Source organism: Myotis daubentonii, chromosome 16, assembly GCF_963259705.1.
Source record: "Myotis daubentonii chromosome 16, mMyoDau2.1, whole genome shotgun sequence".
Taxonomy (NCBI): Eukaryota; Metazoa; Chordata; class Mammalia; order Chiroptera; family Vespertilionidae; genus Myotis; species Myotis daubentonii.
Genome location: NC_081855.1, coordinates 41,204,399 through 41,221,077, shown reverse-complemented (window position 1 = coordinate 41,221,077; position 16,679 = coordinate 41,204,399). Strand labels below are relative to the sequence as shown.

The following is a 16,679-nucleotide window of genomic DNA, read 5'->3' as shown; positions in this document are numbered from 1 at the left end:
CTAGAGAGAGGGGGACAACAAGGGCCCCGTCAAACCCAACTCCAGCCCGTGTCGTCAGAGGGGAGACCCGTGACTGATTGTAAATGAACTCAAACACACCAGCACCTGACTGTTCAAATGACTGCCCTCCCTGTCCAAGAAATGACCTTGAGAATCTGCGTGCTTGTCCCATGATGCTCCTGCTGTCCGGAATAATCCGGAACTTCTCCTTGGACTTGCCTTCAGAGCCAGTAGAACATGCGTTCAAATGTCTTTCATCTCTGCCCTCTGGGAGTAAAATTTGTTTTAAAATAGATTTCTTGGATAGCAAACGTATTCAATTTCAAGCATCAGGCAGGCAGACAAGGTGACTCCTGCCACTTCAGGCTGAAGTGGAGGTTGCGGTATGCATCCGTCAGGCTGTGGAGGCAGTCCCAAAGAGGAGGGCCAGGTGCCTGGGGCCATGGCAGCATCCTTGGTTGTGAATGATTCAGATGACTTTTTTTGTTTTGTTTGCCTTTTCCATGCAAGTAAGCAGTTAAGGTATCTGACAAAAATGAATAGAATACAATTGGATGAACCAAAGGAATGCAGGCCAAGGATGGCCCTCGGAAGGAAACAACGGGAGTTAGTTCCTAGAGACCTCCTTCGACTGGGAGCTTCTCAGCGGCCAAGCGTGACTAAGTCAGAAACTGAAATCCAATTGCTCGGGGAAGCAGAGCTGCTCTGGCGTTGACGTGTGAGAGAGCTTTTTCCACGGCTCCTCATACACGCTGACGGAAAGCACAGCTGGTGGTTAGGATGGCCCAGCCGATGACCTCTCCTCACCCCCTTTATTACCCAGGTGAGAGCTCACACCGAGGTGCCAGTCAGTGAAGGCAGACCCCCAGGGGCCAGAGCCGGGCTACCTGAGCACCGGCTTCCATCCTAGTCCCCTGTGGAGAGGGCTGACATCAGAAATCTCCGAGTGACAAGAATGAGTCGGTGGCGTGGCCTGGAGGGAACCGACCTAAATGGTTTTCCTCCTGTGACTCAGATTCAGGTTGTTCAGCTGAGAAAGAGAGTCAGTGCCTTTGCCTGGAGTTTGGGGTTGAATCAACAATGAAGAGGGGTCATGTGAGGTTTGGCCATCAATCACGTGAAGGCTGGGATGGGCTCCTCTTATGAGAATGAAAGATTTTTGCTTTAGCCGATTTGGCTCAGTGGATAGAGCATCAGCCCAAGAACTGAAGGGTCCCAGGTTCGACTCCAGTCAAGGACACCTACATGGGTTGCAGGCTCGATCCCCAGCCCTGGACTGGTCGGGGGTGTGGAAGGCAACCAATCAATGTGTTTCTCTCACATTGATGTTTCTCTCTCTCTCTGTCTCTCCCCCTCTCTTCCACTCTCTCTAAAAAATCAATGGAAAAATGTCCTCGGGTGAGGATTAACAACAGCAACAAAAAATTAAAGACTTCCCATTAAGGGAATAGTGGGATCGCTTGCATATAAATAACCTTCCTATAGATAACAACTATGCATTCTAGGCAACGTATTAAAAAAAAATCCTGGGGGAAAAAAAGAGGGGAAAGAAGAAGAAAATAAATAAAAACACACGCCGAGGGCACTAGAAATTAACCAATGCAAAAGTAGAAACCTAACGGGACTCGATCTTTGCGAGAAGGAAGCCACACTGGGTTGGGTCTGTGTTTAAACGATTTCCCCTGGGAAGACTCATCGTCCCCAGGCTGTGTGGCTCCGAGCAGCTCACCCGAGGAGAAAGCTGTGGTCCCTGTGGTCCCTGAGACGACAGCGGCTGAGCAAAATCCTGGGTAAGAGGGAGCTAGCGAGGGGAAGCCTCAGAGTCCTGGCTGAGCCCTGACCTGCGGGCATAGGGGACACGGGCTCCAGCAGCAGCTACGGGCGGACAGAGCTCAGCGGGCGTTTCTATGCGGCCACATGGGGGAGACGGGCTCAGACTGTGGACGCTATTAGAAAGGCCTCAGAAACATTTCGTTTTTCGCACTGAAGTCCCAAAGGGTTGGTGCTAGGATTAAAGACCGCGGCCCAGGACCGAGGCATTCACCTAAGATGAAGGACCAAATCTGCGACGTGGAAAACCAACCTCCACACGTTTAAGGGAACAGAAAGACCCACACTCCTCAAACACCAGAAGTCAGAATCTCTACGGTCCGGCATCCACAGCGACCAGCGACTATGCAGGAAACTTCCGTTTCTAGCCCAGTGTGTCAGGAGCTGAAAGACCATCACTCCATCCGAACCAGTGAAAGGCTGAACCAACTGAAATAGCCGCAGCCTTTCTGGGAGCTGTCGGAGAAGCGACGTCACAGGCGAACGATGCCCCCAAGTGGGAGATGCAGATGAATGAAGGGAACTCCCCCAGAGCAGAACAGACCGGTCGTCTTTTCAGGCCACTCCTAGTTCACGACCGTAAACTCACACCCTCGTCATAGAAGGACACACATCTTCCTCCAGGAACGGACCCCAGACCAGCTGTGAGTGAGTGGGAGGCAGACTTCCCAGGGGCCAGGGGGAGGCATCCGAGCATGTCCCTGTTCCATCCTAGCCCATTTCAGCCCATCCGCTGAGCTGTCGGTGGTCCCCGCCCCCACCCCGCGGGGAGTTGGTGACTCCTCAGAACAGACGTCCCCTGGGTGTCATCACGCCTGTCTGACTGGGATCACTGGAAACAGCCCTGTGACTTCACGGTCACACTTGTGATTCCAGCAGTGTGGTGCCGAGGGCTTCCTGGCAGGGCTCTCCCTTCTGAAATTAACTCGGCCTGGGGAAGCCGTGCCTCTTAGATACTGTAATGTAAGGGCTGCGATCTAGACACGTTCCATCTGGGAGCGTGACAGTCATCCGACTGGTTTGCATTTCAGCGTTTGGAGGATCAAAGACGGCTGTGGCATTTTTAATATCCTCCAAGCGATGAACTCACAGAACTTGTTTTCATGCCGCGTTCTCTCCGGGGTCTGTTATCGACACTCCGGGAAAGTCATTTTTTTGTTCTGTTTTATATAATTCTTTGGCAAGTTCCAACATAAATTAACTGAACCAAATTGGAATCTGCAGCAGGTCCCAGATTTTGGTGGGGTTAGGGTTTTTTGTTTTGTTTTGTCTTTCATTCATTAAAAAAAAAAAGTTAATGTTCCTTCTAGATGCAAGACACTGTCCACGCACATCAAGATAACAAAAATGTAAGGGCTTACGGAGCTCTGAGCTCAGAGAGCTTGAAACTAGTCAGGGAAGCCTGGCTGGTCTGGCTCAGGGGTTGAGCATTGACCCAGGCACCAGGAGGTTGCCAGTCGGATTCCTGGTCAGAGCACATGCCTGGCTTGTGGGCTCGATCCCCAGCAGGGGGCGTGCAAGAAGGCGGAGGCCTATGGATGTTTCTCCCTCATTGATGTTTCTCTCTCTCTCTCCCTCTCTCTGAAAACAAAACAAAAACTAGCAAGGGAAATAGAGCATGCACCTAAATGACTGGCATATAGGTGAGAAAAGCGTGAAAAGGGGGAATGTATAAAATGGAGCCACGTGAACCAAGCTGCTAACATTAACATTACGAAGCCTGAGCATGAAGAACAGGTACGTTCTTGTTGCAAGGAGCCCAGGCATGTGAATGTTTTGAACTTTCCAGTCCTGCCTCAATGCCGGGCTGTGCATCTGGACACATAGACCGGGCCCCAGACAACCCCCTGGCTGCCCCTGAAGGACTCACGCCTGTCTCCACCGGACATCTTACTGACAACCGTCTTGGACGAATCCTCAGAAGGCAGGACTGCTAATTCTCACGAATGTAGTTTTCACTATAAGAACTCTTAACTTTTCTTTCTTCTTGGGAACACGTCTGGGTTTTTGCCTCGCTGTGTCCCCAGTTTGCCAACTCTGAGACCCTTAAGGAAATAAGTCTCTACCATTGATTGCTAACAAAGTCTGCGGTCTCTTCCTGAGTCTGTTCGACATGCAGCAGAATGTGATAAATATCAGATTTCTCCAGATCCTATGCTGCTAGGAAGATGGGAGAAAGTTTTATTCTTATTGATTTCAGAGAGGAAGAGAGCGGTCTCTCTTGATCAGCTGCCTCCTGCACGCCCCACACCAGGCATGGAGCCCGCAACCTGGGCATGTGCTCTGACCGGGAATCAAACCGTGACCTCCTGGTTCATAGGTGGACACTGAACCACTGAGTCAGCTGCTCAGGGGGGAGGGAGTTTTATGATCGAGGTGGTATTTGGTTTGAGGCCTTAAAAGTTGAATTGAATATGGAGGCCGTGGCCCTCGGAGAAGATAGGAAGGGAGAGGGACCCAGGAGGCAGGCGTCTGAATGCAATTGGCAGCAACAAGCCCTTGGGAGGTTCTGAGAAGCATCCTAATCCAGGGTCACGTTTCTAAAGCACCCACTGAAGATGGCCACCCGGACGTCTGTCGGTTTGCTAAACCGACCTCCAAACTCTATTTTCTGCAAGTCTCTAGTCAAGTAAATTTCACTGTCAAGTATCTCCAAGCTTCCATGTAATATCCACCCCAACTCGCATCTAAAGCGTAACAGTGTGATGTGTGAAACGGAACAGAAAGGACCACAGGGTAAGGTGAGTCCCTGGTGCGAAGCCACAGCACCAACCCCAAACTCTAACCTCACTCACGGCAGCCTCAGCCACCTCCCGGGAGCGGGATTTTAAACCAATCAGTCGGGAATGTCTTGATCAATACCAGTGAGCTAATCTGCAGGATAACCCCACCCCCACCTCACCCCGCTATTCCTTCCTTCCCCAAAAAGACGACTGTCCCCAAAGCAATCCTTCCTTATCTTTTTCTAATAACGCCTCCGCCACACCCTTCTGCCTGTAAAACCTTCCCTCCGGTACCCCCCTCCCCCCAGAGTGCCCTCTATTTGTTAGATGGGCTGCTGCCCAGCTCATGAACCACTTAATAAAGCCAATTCGCTCTCCAATGGACGCGGTGGTGTTTGTTAGCAAATGAAATGGCCTTCAAGTGAAAAGCGCTATGCACTGTGCCGAACAGCTCCGAGCTTGCTGGGAATGTAACAGCAGAAAGACCTTGCTCGCTGCGTGTGATGGGTGCAGAGTGCCTGTGCTGGGCCCTTGCGTGCTGGGACCTCTGCTGGGCCCAGGCTTTGGATGGGAGGGTTGGGGGGATGGGGGTGAAAGCGCTTCCCAAAGGAGGGCCCCCCACACTCATTCCTGCAGGCCTGATTGAGTCCCCACGGGGCCGGGGCCGGGGCAGGGGCCAGGGCCACCCTCCAGGCCTGCGGGGGGGCGGGCACCTCCCTAACTCACCAGTGACGTAGAAGGCCTTGTAACGCTCCAGGCGGACAGTCTGCAGGGCTCCGTACTCTCCCGCTGCCCCACTGTTGGGGTGAAACAGCACCTGCAGAAGGGAGGCGGGGCTCACTCATGAGAAAACGAGGCTCTCTCTTCTCGTCCCCCCAACCCCACATCGAGATACATTAGTCTGTTCCATGCCTCCCTGCTTCAGATCTTATTTTGTTGGTTAATTCATTTCGTTCATTAGATTCCACAAATAAGTGAGATCCTGTGATACTTGTCTTTCTCAAGATATACCTATATGCATGGCCCACAGACATGGGCAAGAGGGTAGTGGGAGGGGGGCTGGAAGGAGGGGGATCAAAGGGGAGGGGAATAGGAGAGATCTGTAACACTATCAACAATAAAAAATATATTTAAAAAGAAAAGGAAGAAAACCAGGCTAGAGGCTCCCTGGGAAGCTAGCGAGTCCCTCCTTCCCCCGCACTTTCCTTGCCCCCCCGTTTCCCCATCCTGCCTCAAACACTGACAGACACCGGCCCGAAGTCCACACCAGCCCCGTCCTGGGCGCCTCTGTGGCCAATGGGAGTGGGTCACAGCTCTGGCCAGACTCCTAGCCCAGCACCAGCTGCAGGGTCCCCAGCAAAGTGAACATGAAAGGAACCTTGTCCAAAAAATTGAGAATTTCAAGACGACCACAGCAAGTGCACGCTAAACCGAGCACAGGGTCCTTCTGAGTGAGGGGTCCCCGTGTGCGTGCACAGCTCGCGTGCCCGGAGGCTGGCCCTGCCCGGCTCCACCCCCCAGGTGCAGACGGGCCTGGGGACCTGCACGCTTCACAAGGACCCGCGGGGCCTCCGGCGCAGGTGACCCTCAGGTTCCTGCACAACAGCGTCTCCAGCAGCCGGGCGATCTCTTCACTGTCGCCTGAGCCGGTGCGGCCCCGGGAGGCACCCTAAGAGACCCTCTCAGTGATTCCTCCAGGAATGGGCACCCCCTGCCCTCTGAATGGAGCCTCAATCCTACTCCACCCGACTGAGGGCCCCTTCCTCTGCTGGTCCCAGATGAAAGAACCCCTACGGCCTGGAAACACCTCAGTCAGGGATCCCCAGGGCAGGGTTCGGTGGGAAGTCAGTGGCCAGCGTCCTTGGTAGGCTGGTGGGTTTGGGCTGGAAGTGGGAGACCGCCCTGGGATGAATCATGACCAATATACATCACTGGGAAGGCGCTTACGTGATTCAAAGTTTCCATGGGGCTAAAAAAAAAAAAATCAGAACCATCTGTTGGAGCTGTAAACAGCTGTCCCCCAAGTTTCCCGCTCCGGAAGGATGCCAAGGGCGGGGCTCCTCCCACACCTGCCTCTTCCGTGCCACGCTCTCGTGACAACCTCTGCGGTTCCCCAGGCAGCGTGATGACAGCGGGCTCCTTCCAAACAGGAAAAGAAGTCGTAACTCAAAACCCTCGCTCCTTCCAGGCCCGCAGGACGCCAAGCCTCTCGCCGCAGGAGGCTGTGGTTTCCTCCCGGGGAAGGCAGGAAGCGGGAGGCTTGGAAAACCTTCTGTCGACTGATCGATGATGCGCGCCGACAGCCAGAAGATGGGAGTCGAGTCCGCTGGTCCCAATCACGGACGGGCGCTGCGTCTCGGTCGCAGAAACGCCACGGAGTGGGCCGGGATGTTTGTGCGACGTTACCAGAGGCAACCTCCACAACTCCAGAGGACGCTGACTTGGGGGGCGGCTCACTCTCAGAAACCTGGCTGGATTTCGAGAGCTTGTCTCTGCCTCCCCCCTCTCCCCCTGGAGCCGACTGATTATATTCTTGTTTCTATCAACACAGGAAGGAGGCTGGCAAACCGAGCCATGAATCACAGCGGAAGGACGATGTTCTCTCTCGGAGGGCGCCCGGTCCAAACGTCAAAGGTGACCCCCCCCACCCCCCCACCCCCGAAAGCCCGCTGCACCCTCGCGGGTGCCTGTCCCACCTGCTGGCTTCGCTTTATTCTGTTCCGTGTCTAAGCACGCGAGCACCGCCTCGTCTTCCATCCTGAAGGCCGGTGCCTCTGCCGCACCCCCAGGAGGCCCTCCGATCCCACAGGATGGGGGTGCACAGCCCTACGCCAGCCACTCGGGATGGCGCCCTTCACCGCGAGGGGCCTCCCGAAGAGAAGTGACGGGTGTGTACAAAGTGGGGGTTTGGTGCCAGGCTGTGCCCCCTCCCCTGCCTGGCTCTCCCCCGTCTCCCTCCTTGGAGCTGCCCTCTCTGCCCAGACACGGACGGACGTATCAAGACCAGAGGCAGGAGGCTCAGCAAATGCAAGAATGTGCAGCATGGCGGCCGCTGCCTTTGGTTTTTTGAGCATCACGTCACAGGCCGCCCCCAGCTGCCGCGAGAAGCCCGTTTAGTAGGAAACCCAATCGCCCATTCACCTGCCTCTACACCTCTCAGCGAAGGACCTGGAGGGGGTGCCAGAATGTAAGCGGCTCTCGGCCACTTCATTTGCAAAACAGGGAGGAACCCGTCGCGGAGATGCATTTTCATGCTGTGCTGAGATGACTGGGAGCTCCTGGGAGCTTCCCGAAACCGGAGTGTTTTTCTTCTAAACCAGCCCATGTTAGGGTCGTGGTAAGCCCAAGACATATCTATCGGTGGACACAATCAAATGGTGCTTATTTTAAGACACACATGACATGCGTGTACATGCATGCATGCACATGCATGTACACACATGTATACCTATATAATCACTCATCGTTTTACCCCCTGGCCTCCCTTCAGCAAATTAGAGATGGTTTAGCGTAGTCTCATTAGTAGCTGGCCAGAGAAGTCCAAGGCCAAATTCGGAGCAGGGCCAACAACTCCCTATGCGGCCCCCAACGAAGGTCCTCACTAATGCAGCCGAGACCCAGGGCCCGGAGAGGCGGGTGGCCACAGGTGTGTGCCCATGTGCTTTCGCTCGTGCCGACGACAGCAGCAGCGCTGGCAAGCAGCACCTGGCGGGGATGTCCACGGGGCCCCGGGGTGTGGTCAGGGAGCAGATGCGCCCGACGGAGCTGCGTAGCCACATGGACGTTCCCAGGAAAGCCCAGTCGGCGCTGTGGTTTGTCTCTGGTCCTCGAGGCTGAGCCTGCCGGCTTGAGAAAGACAGCGAGTGTTCTCCCCTCTGCGGACGGAAGTGAGTGCGAAGGAGCTGGCTCCACAGGCCCTGACCACAGCAGGGAGACCACAGTCCTTGAAGCACTTCCTGGTGACTCGATGACTCTGTCAGTTGCCATGGTGACGCACGCTCAGGAGCATCTCCCTGATGTCCTGGATCGGCCCCCCAGGGTCACCTCCTGCGACTCCTGCCTTCCTGCCTCTCGCTGCTCAGGAGCAGGGCGCGGCCTGGGAGCGCCTGCGGCTCCAGAGGGGAGGATGTTCCCGAGAGAAGCGGTGCTTCTCGAGGGGTGCGGGGCGGGGAGAGTACTGCCAGGCATCATCTGACAACACCCAGACACCAGTGAGTGTTCACAGAAGCACTGACAGCCCACCCAGGCCCAGTGTGGGGCTTGCTGGGGCCGCATGGGGAAGGGCAGCTGCAGGAGCTGCCACAGCACATTTGAGCGGCATCTGAGTCACTTCCATGTGGCCCTCGGTAAAGGCCTAGCTATAAATAGACGCTTTGATGTGCGGCCTCTAACTGAGAAGCCCTGTGCTCACAGAGCCTCGCAAAGGGGGTTCCGGTCCCTCCATCCTCCTCCCTCCTCCCACTTCCTCTTCCCCTTTTGGCAAAAGGAAAACTGGGAAATGACAGGGACAGGCCATCAGGCCCAGCATTTCCTGGTTGTGCCTCAGAGCATCTGAGGAGAGGACACTAGGCCCTGGCTGGTGTGGCTCAGTGGATAGAGCGTCGGCCTGTGGACTGAAGGGTCCCAGGTTTGATTCTGGTCAAGGGCACATGCAGGAGGCAGCCGATTGATGATTCTCTCTCAACATTGATGTTTCTTATCTCTCCCGCCCTCTCCCTTCCTCTCTAAAATCAATAAATATATTGAGAGAGAGAGAACACTGGGTGCTGGGTCTTAGAGCCTTGAGCTAGTGTGGCAGCTGCAGAGCCTCACGCTGGGCCTCCAGGAGCCAGGGCCTGTCCCTGACCTGCAATGTGCACCCGTGCACCCACCTCGGCCAAACGGTTAGACTTAAATCCGACTGACACTCGGGCTGATTATAGGGAAGCGGAGGAAGGGAGGAGAGAGGTTCATCCCAGAGGAGTCGCCCCCAGGGTTTCTTGGGCTGGATCCGGGCGGCCTGCCGCTTGCCTGCCTCCCCTGGGATGGCTCTGTTTGGGGTGAGGCGGCAGGCCCACCCCGAAGAACCGGGCGGGGTACATACCTCCTTCACTTACCCTGTGCCCAGTCTGCGACCCGCCAAACAGCACGTCGGAGGCATCCAGACCGTCGAAGTGGCGGCCTCGGGGCAGGCTGGCACCGGCCAGGGCCACCACGGTGGGGAAGATGTCCAGCACACTGCGGGAGGATCAGACAGACAGCCTTGGCCCAGCTGGCCCCAGACTCTGCTGGCCATGCTGGGGCCAAGACCCACCCGCACCAGCCCAAGCCCAGCACTGGCGGCCCACCCCTCCCCCGGCCGGTCCTTCCCTCACGTTCCACCTGGGTTTCTACCCTCCAGGCGGCGGAGCGGCCCAGTGGTTCAGCACCCACGTTCTGCGGCCAGGGGTTGCCTGGGCTCAAATCCCAGTGCTGCCACCTGTCCGGCCCCTCGGGGCTTCGGTTTTCTGTTCTGTAAAATGGGCACGATGCCCTGGGGGGTGTGGCTCCGTTGGTTGAGCGTGGTCCCTGGCACTTAAAGGTCACCAGTTCCAATCTGGGTCGGGGCCCATGCCCAGGTTTCTTGCTCAATCCCCAGTCAGGGTGGGTGCAGGAGGCAGCCAATCAATACTTCTCTCTCTCTCTCTCTCCCTCTTCTTCCTCTCTCCCTAAAAATCAATAAAAACACATTAAAATAAAATGCGCGTGATAATAATCACCCTAAAGGCACAGAGAAGAAGCTGGCGCTCGGTCGGTGCTCCTTGGAAGTCGGTGCTGTCACTGTTCACAGTGACACCCTGTGGGCCGGTCTACGTGGTTCTGCCTGTCACCAGCGGGGCCACAGCCACGCGCTGAGAGGGAACAGTGAGTGGCAGGTGTCTGCACGAGAAGGTGCCTGTCCTGTTCCTTCCCTGGGACTCTGTGCCCTGAATATCTAGTCTTTCTTTGGAACCCAGTGATGTGAGAAAGTCTCCATCTCCTTCAATTTAGCTCTTTTCCCATTAAAAGAGCAAACGCTCCCGACAGACACAGCTCGTGCAGACGAGGAAAGGAGGAAACGTGCACAAGCAGTGCACCGCCCAGGGCAGCCGTCGGCGACAGAGGCAGCCTCGCAGCGTCGCCCACCAAGGCAGCCGTGGTTACCGTTAGGGTGCACTTGGTTAATGTGGCCTTTTAAAGCTCATGTGGTACAATTTTACTCCACTACGGGGCACCCCCTGCCCCTCCGTCCAGCCTGCTATGCTCTCGGCGCTGGGAGCAGCTCTCCAGCAGGAACACGTGGGCTGCCCTTTCCACAGAGCTGTCGACCTGCGGGCCCAGACAACCGAGTGTCTGTGGGACTTATTGGCACAAGGCGGGCAGGGCCAACGTGAGGCCGGCCTCCCCCAGAAAGAGGCTCTGGCTGGCCCGGGGCTGGGCCCGGCAGCAACTGGAGGCTCACTTCTGCCACTGCCCCACTGGGCGCCTGGTGGGCGGCATCTGCCCTGCAAAGGGGCTGCAGGTCCTCCCTCTGCCCACCTCCTCCTCCGCCTCCGCCTCCGCCTCCACCTCCGCCTCCTCCCCAGAACTCTGCTGACCACCCAGGGCAGAACCTCTCCTTGGACTCGGTACAGAGTGTGTCTGCTTTGCCTTCTGCTCTCAGTCCACGGAGCCGGTGGCTTCTCTCCCGAGAGACGTGCTCCGGGAGCTGGCATCCCACGGCCGAGCCACGGCACGCCGCGCAGAGAAAGCCTCTGCAGCGTCCGGCATGGCCCAGGGCCCTGTCCGCAGGCCGCAGCCACGCCCCGCGCAGCACCGGTGCCGTGTGGATAGGGTGTGGTCGGGGCTGTTTGCCGGGCTTTGTGGAATGTGTGCCCTCGAGGGGTCTGGGGCACAGATGGGCCAAATCCGTGAGCAAGAGAAACAGGAGGTGCTGGACTGTGGGATGCACGGTCACTTTCTTTTCCATCTCATGTTCCCCTCTGTCTGAGGCTCCGTTTCCGAGTTACACAGCACTAAGTCGACGTTCTCGGAACCCCAGTGTCTCCGGGATTCCCGGGGCCTCGGCGAGTCCTCGCCCACCCGGAGCAGAGAGAACCGCTGGCTGGAGAGAAACGTGGCAGCGTCTCCGGGACTCGCCAATGCCGCGCTGCCTGAAGGCGCGGGCTGCCAGCAGTCCTTGCTCACGTGGCGGAGGGCGCCAAGCCGAGGTCCCCCTGGCAGAGGGAGGTCGTCCTGGGCACAGATGGACCCGGGGCCTCCCAGCCGGGCATGGATGTGGAGGAACCAAAGGGGTCCCAGCTGCTCCGAACTTCAAACCTCACCCGAGAAACCGGTCCTGGGAGCCTTAAACCCTTGAAGAAAGAGACAAAGCAACCCGGACATTTCCAGGTTCCTGCAGTTCATTGTGCTACTTGGGGAGGCGCTGGCAGGGCCGCGCTCCGGCTCCCGTGGCACCCGGGCACCGTTCCCTTCCAGGCCCTTCGTCCACACAGAATGTCCGAGTCCCCTTTCCCGCTGTGTGGCCGTACAGATTACACATTAAACCATTTTCTTCTACCGACAAGGTCTCTGCTTTTCCTTTCTCTCGGTTTTAAAAGAAAATAAACATGTCAAGCGTTCCCAAAGTCTCCTGGCCCCAGCACTGCGCCTCCTGGGCCTGACGGAGTCGGAGACGCCAGCCCTGGCTTTAGGGGGGACAAAACCGCACCTCCATGGCCCCTGGCGACGAGAGGGCAGCCAGCAGCCTGCTCGCAGGAGAGGCGAGGTTGCTCTGCACCCTGACAACTGGCTGCCCTCCGTCCGCGTGGGCAGGGACGCCTGTGCAGGTGCTACTGCCCGTCTGAAAACATTTTCCTCCTTCTTACTCCGGCTTCGGCCAGCCCAAGGCGCCGGAGGCTGCCGGAGGGTGTGTGCGTGTGCGTGTGCGTGTGCGTGTGCGTGTGTGTGTGTGTGTGTGTGTGTGTGTGTGTGTGTATGTGTTCGCGTTCTTATCCAAGGAGCTGCCAAGGAGCCTGGGGGTGGAGCCGGGTGATGGAGAGAAGGATGCAGGGCCTGAAGGGCTGCAAGCAGCACCGCCTGGACCCCAGGATCCGTGCTGCTGGGAACGGGGGTGCCAGGCTGGGCGGGCTGTCCTGGGGGGAGTGCATCCCAGCAGGTGGGGAGGGACAGGGTTTCCTAGAAGCTGGGACATTTTACCTGGGAAAACGGAGGATGTGATCAGAAGACGGGAAGTGAGAATGGCGAGGGGTTGCTCGGGGAGGACGGGGGGGTGCGTGGGACTGGGCAGGAGGGGTGGAGACAGAGCAGAACTCCCTTCAGACCGTGGAGGAGTGGGGAGTGTCCCTAGGGTGTGGGGAGCAGTGTGTCGGCGGTCCGTGGCACGTTTCTTCCTGCGTGGTCATTCCCTCTCGCTTCCCCTGGGAAAAGCTGGGAGCCACCCCTCCCTGGCCTCAGCCCCCTGCGGAGGGTGGAGCGGCTGCGGCTGCCCCCGGAGCATCCTCAGAGCCCAACAGTGAAGGTGCAGGCTCATTACAGAGCCCAGCGTGGCGAGGTGGGGTGGCACCACGTCTCCCCACCGCTGCTCACAGTTCCTCAGGGCCGGCCGCCAGGGTGCAGGCGAAGCGACTCTGGCCTTGTCCAGCTCTGCATCCTCTGAGCTGTGATGTCACGGGGATAAGCACCCCAGGTGGGAGGGCGGGGCTCCCGAGAACAGGACGTGTTCGTGCCCTTCTCCTGAGCGAACCACGGGAACAGGCGGCCGGCACGCCGTGGCCAATCCTGGCAGCGAGGGTGTTCCCACACGTGTGCACGGACTCCCGTGGGAAAACACAAGAGGGTGGCGTCCATGGAGACACACTGTCCTGCTACAATCAACTAACACCAAACACTACCCTACGAGGGGCTGCTAGGGTCGGCGGTGCTGTCCTGGGAGAAGTTCCCGGCGCCCTCGGCAAGCGTCCCCTGCACCGCGTCTCACTCCTGCGGCCCCCAAGCTGTCCCCTAAGCCTCTCCATCACCATCAGCGCGAGGTGGATCCCGGTGTAAACACCGCTCTCGAGGGAGAGGCGTGTGCTTGGCTTCGGTGATGGAACTCGAGATGGCCGGGTTGTGTGCGTGTGCAGCCCGGCCTGTGAGCACCGGGCCTGTGAGCACTGGGCCTGGCTGCGCGCACCACGCACCACGTGGGCCCCATAAAAAGCAGCCCGCCTGGCCCTCTGCCCGGCCAGCTGACAGCACGGGACTCCAGGCCTCCTGACCGTGCGGGGCGGACCCGGAGTTCCGGGGCCTGCTTTCCTCTGCTAACGCTGTGTTCCCTTGGCCGGTACCCACGCGGCTAATGACGAAGAACCCGCAGAAATACATTCGTCTCCAAGCAGACCCAGTCCTCCGGGCACGTGAGCGGGCACTGGCTTCCACCGTGGGTCCCGCTGCCAGGGAACACAGGCAGAGCCCTGTCTGAACGAGTGAGAAGTCCCCGCGATGGAGACCCTGCATGGCACCGCGCTCCGATGGCCACCCAGCCAGGTCCTGTGCCCAGGGGATGGCCTCCTGGATCGGCCCCAATAAGGAGCTAAGGGCGCTGGCTGATGACACAGTACCGCTGTCCTTCCAACGGAGGCAGCGCCCGGGACCCGCCTCCTGGCAGAAGCTTCGTTGCCAGAAGTAGGAAGAGTGCCCTCGCCAGGGGTTCAGTCCCTCCGCTCCAGTCTGGGGGCCCGCCTCCCTCCTCCCACCCCTCAGGGCACGTGGACATCTACACGCCTTTCTGGGGGCCACCTGATTGCCTGTGAAGGGCTGGCTTCACACAGCCACCCCTCGGACACCTGCCCCGCCTCATCGCTTCAGCTCAGATGAGGATTCCTCCCGCCAGGTGGGGCCAGGGCAGAAGGGAGAGGCCGTTCTCTCCGGCAGACACACCACCCGGACTCAGCGCCCCAGGCATGAACCCGCCCAGCGCCCTCTTCACCCAGACGTTAACCCAGACGGGCGTGCAAAGACGCCACTGCGCTGCTGCCTGAACCAGCACGTGAACTGCCGACGGCAGGCCCGGCTGCTCCCAGCGGAGCTCCGGCGCTGTCTGGGGACACCTGGCAGAGGCAGGTGGCGGAGGAGGTCCCTCCTCCCGAGGTCTCTCACCACTTGAGCGCCTGTGACTTCCTGGCGGTAAACCCCAGCGTATCAAGGTCGTGTGGGTCTCCTACCTTAACAGGGCGGCGCTGGTGACATTGCCGGGGACTCTGCCGGGCCAGTACGCCACCGCCGGGACCCGGTGCCCTCCTTCCCAGGTGGTCTGCTTGGCTGGACTGCCCCCTGGAAAGGAGGGGGGGGCAGTTGGTGCTTTGACAGGGGGCTCCGGTCTCTCCATCTCACAGCCGCCCTCGGGGACAACGGTCCCTCCTAAGGGGACCCGCCAGGAGCCTCTGAGAATCACAACAGTAACCAGCTATTTTTTAAAAAATAATATATATATTTTTAATCCTCACCCAAGGACATTTTCCCATTGATTTTTAGAGAGAGTGGTAGAGAGAGAGGGAAAGACAGAGAGAAACATCGATGTGAGAGAAACACATTAATGGGTTACTTCCTGCATGAGCTCTGACCACGGCCCAGTCTGGGGAGGAGCCTGCAACTGAGGTACATGCCCTTGACCAGAATCAAAGGCGGGACCCTTCAGTCCACAGGCTGATGCTCTATCCACTGAGCCAAACTGGCCAGGCCATAACCAGCTATTTTTATGCAGGTGGTTAATATCTTCCAATGCATGCTTTTATCTTACTGGACTCAACATGATAAGGAGTTGCCTCAGTCCCTCCCTATTGAATCAGGTCACTTTATTTCCTTCACGACACCTTTCATGCTTCTCGTCGTCTGGTTACTGGCTTGCTTATCCTGCGAATCCACACCACGAGATTTCATGTCTCCTGGGCCCAAGACACAGTACTTAGCGAATATCCATTAAAGTAAGTGCATCTGTCTTTCTGCTGATTATAATGTGATCGTTTCGGATGAAAAAATACAATTGGCCCGGCCGCAGCGCCTCAGTGATTGAACGTCGACCTATGAACCAAGAGGTCAAGGTTCGATGGCTGGTCAGGGCACACGCCCGGGTTGCGGGCTCGATCCCCAGCGCGGGGCGTGCAGGAGGCAGCCGATCAATGATTCTCATCATTGATGTTTCTATTTCTCACTCTCCCTTCCTCTCTGAAATCAATTTAAAAATGTATTTTAAAAAATACAATTGTTTGAAAAGAGAGAAAAAGCAGAACATTCCCCAGCTATGTGAGCTGCCCAACGCCCAGCGACGGGTCTGGCGCGGGTTTTCCTGTTGTCTTTTGCTTTGCTTTGTTTTTCCTTGAATTCATGAGTTGGTCTGATGTCGTGGAGACGGCATTAGTAACAGCTCCGACCTCTCGCCTCCCAGGAGGAGGCCAGGACAATCCCTGTGCAATCTATGAATTTACACTTTGGAAATGAAAGGAATTCTTTTCGTATCCGCCAAGGCCAACGTGACCACCAGTTTAATGATGACCGGCGGGCTGGAAGAGATGAGGTCATGTTTGATGGAAACATCCTGAATACATGTTGCCTGGAGCTAACCATGACCTCCCCACTCCCACACACACCCCACCCGCATCCTGGCTGAGCCAGGGATTCCACAACGTTCGCGTGTGGAAGGCCCTGCCAAAGCAGACGTGTGTGGCTCCCATGGACCGTGGTCAGGCAACGCCCCCGCCCGGCTGGCGTGAATGCGAGAGCGATGGCGACGGGAAGGAGGGGCAACAAGACCAAGGCGTCTGCCCCGCTGCACTCACAGCGGACCGTCAGAGCCTGGGTCCTGGCCCGGCCCGCCACGCCAGAGATGCTCGGCGTTCTTGAGCCTTTCTCAGAACTCACTTCCGAGCCCCCCAAGTGTTAAAGTGACCATCAAAACACAGAACATCTCCCCTCCTGTGGACGGCTCATTTTTAGGGGTGTGGGGCTCTCGAAACCAAGTGGCGTTGGGCAGGCTGAATGGGAAGCCCTCTGGCCTGGCCCAAAAGGTCTCAAACACAGTCTTCCCCACGAGAGGCACACCTTCCACACATACATACAGAGCCCACTCCCAACGACTGGTGCACTGCCGGG

At 57.6% G+C, this 16,679-nt stretch overlaps 1 protein-coding gene across 8 annotated transcripts in view; it reads right to left on the bottom strand.

Annotated features, from left to right (window-relative positions):
- ARSG (arylsulfatase G) overlaps positions 1 to 16,679 on the bottom strand; it is a 98,126-nt gene that overhangs the window by 1,138 nt on the left and 80,309 nt on the right. For 5 of the 8 annotated variants that reach the window (XM_059670086.1, XM_059670083.1, XM_059670085.1 and 2 more), the window contains 3 exons: positions 14,756 to 14,864; positions 9,650 to 9,770; positions 5,280 to 5,370 (listed from right to left, as the gene is read on the bottom strand). In XM_059670086.1, the coding sequence (XP_059526069.1) occupies positions 5,280 to 5,370; positions 9,650 to 9,770; positions 14,756 to 14,864 (321 nt within the window). Of the gene's footprint in view, positions 1 to 146; positions 527 to 5,279; positions 5,371 to 9,649; positions 9,771 to 14,755; positions 14,865 to 16,679 lie in introns of all 8 variants that reach the window. The other 3 variants (XR_009449231.1, XM_059670089.1, XM_059670088.1) reach the window with 3 other exon arrangements.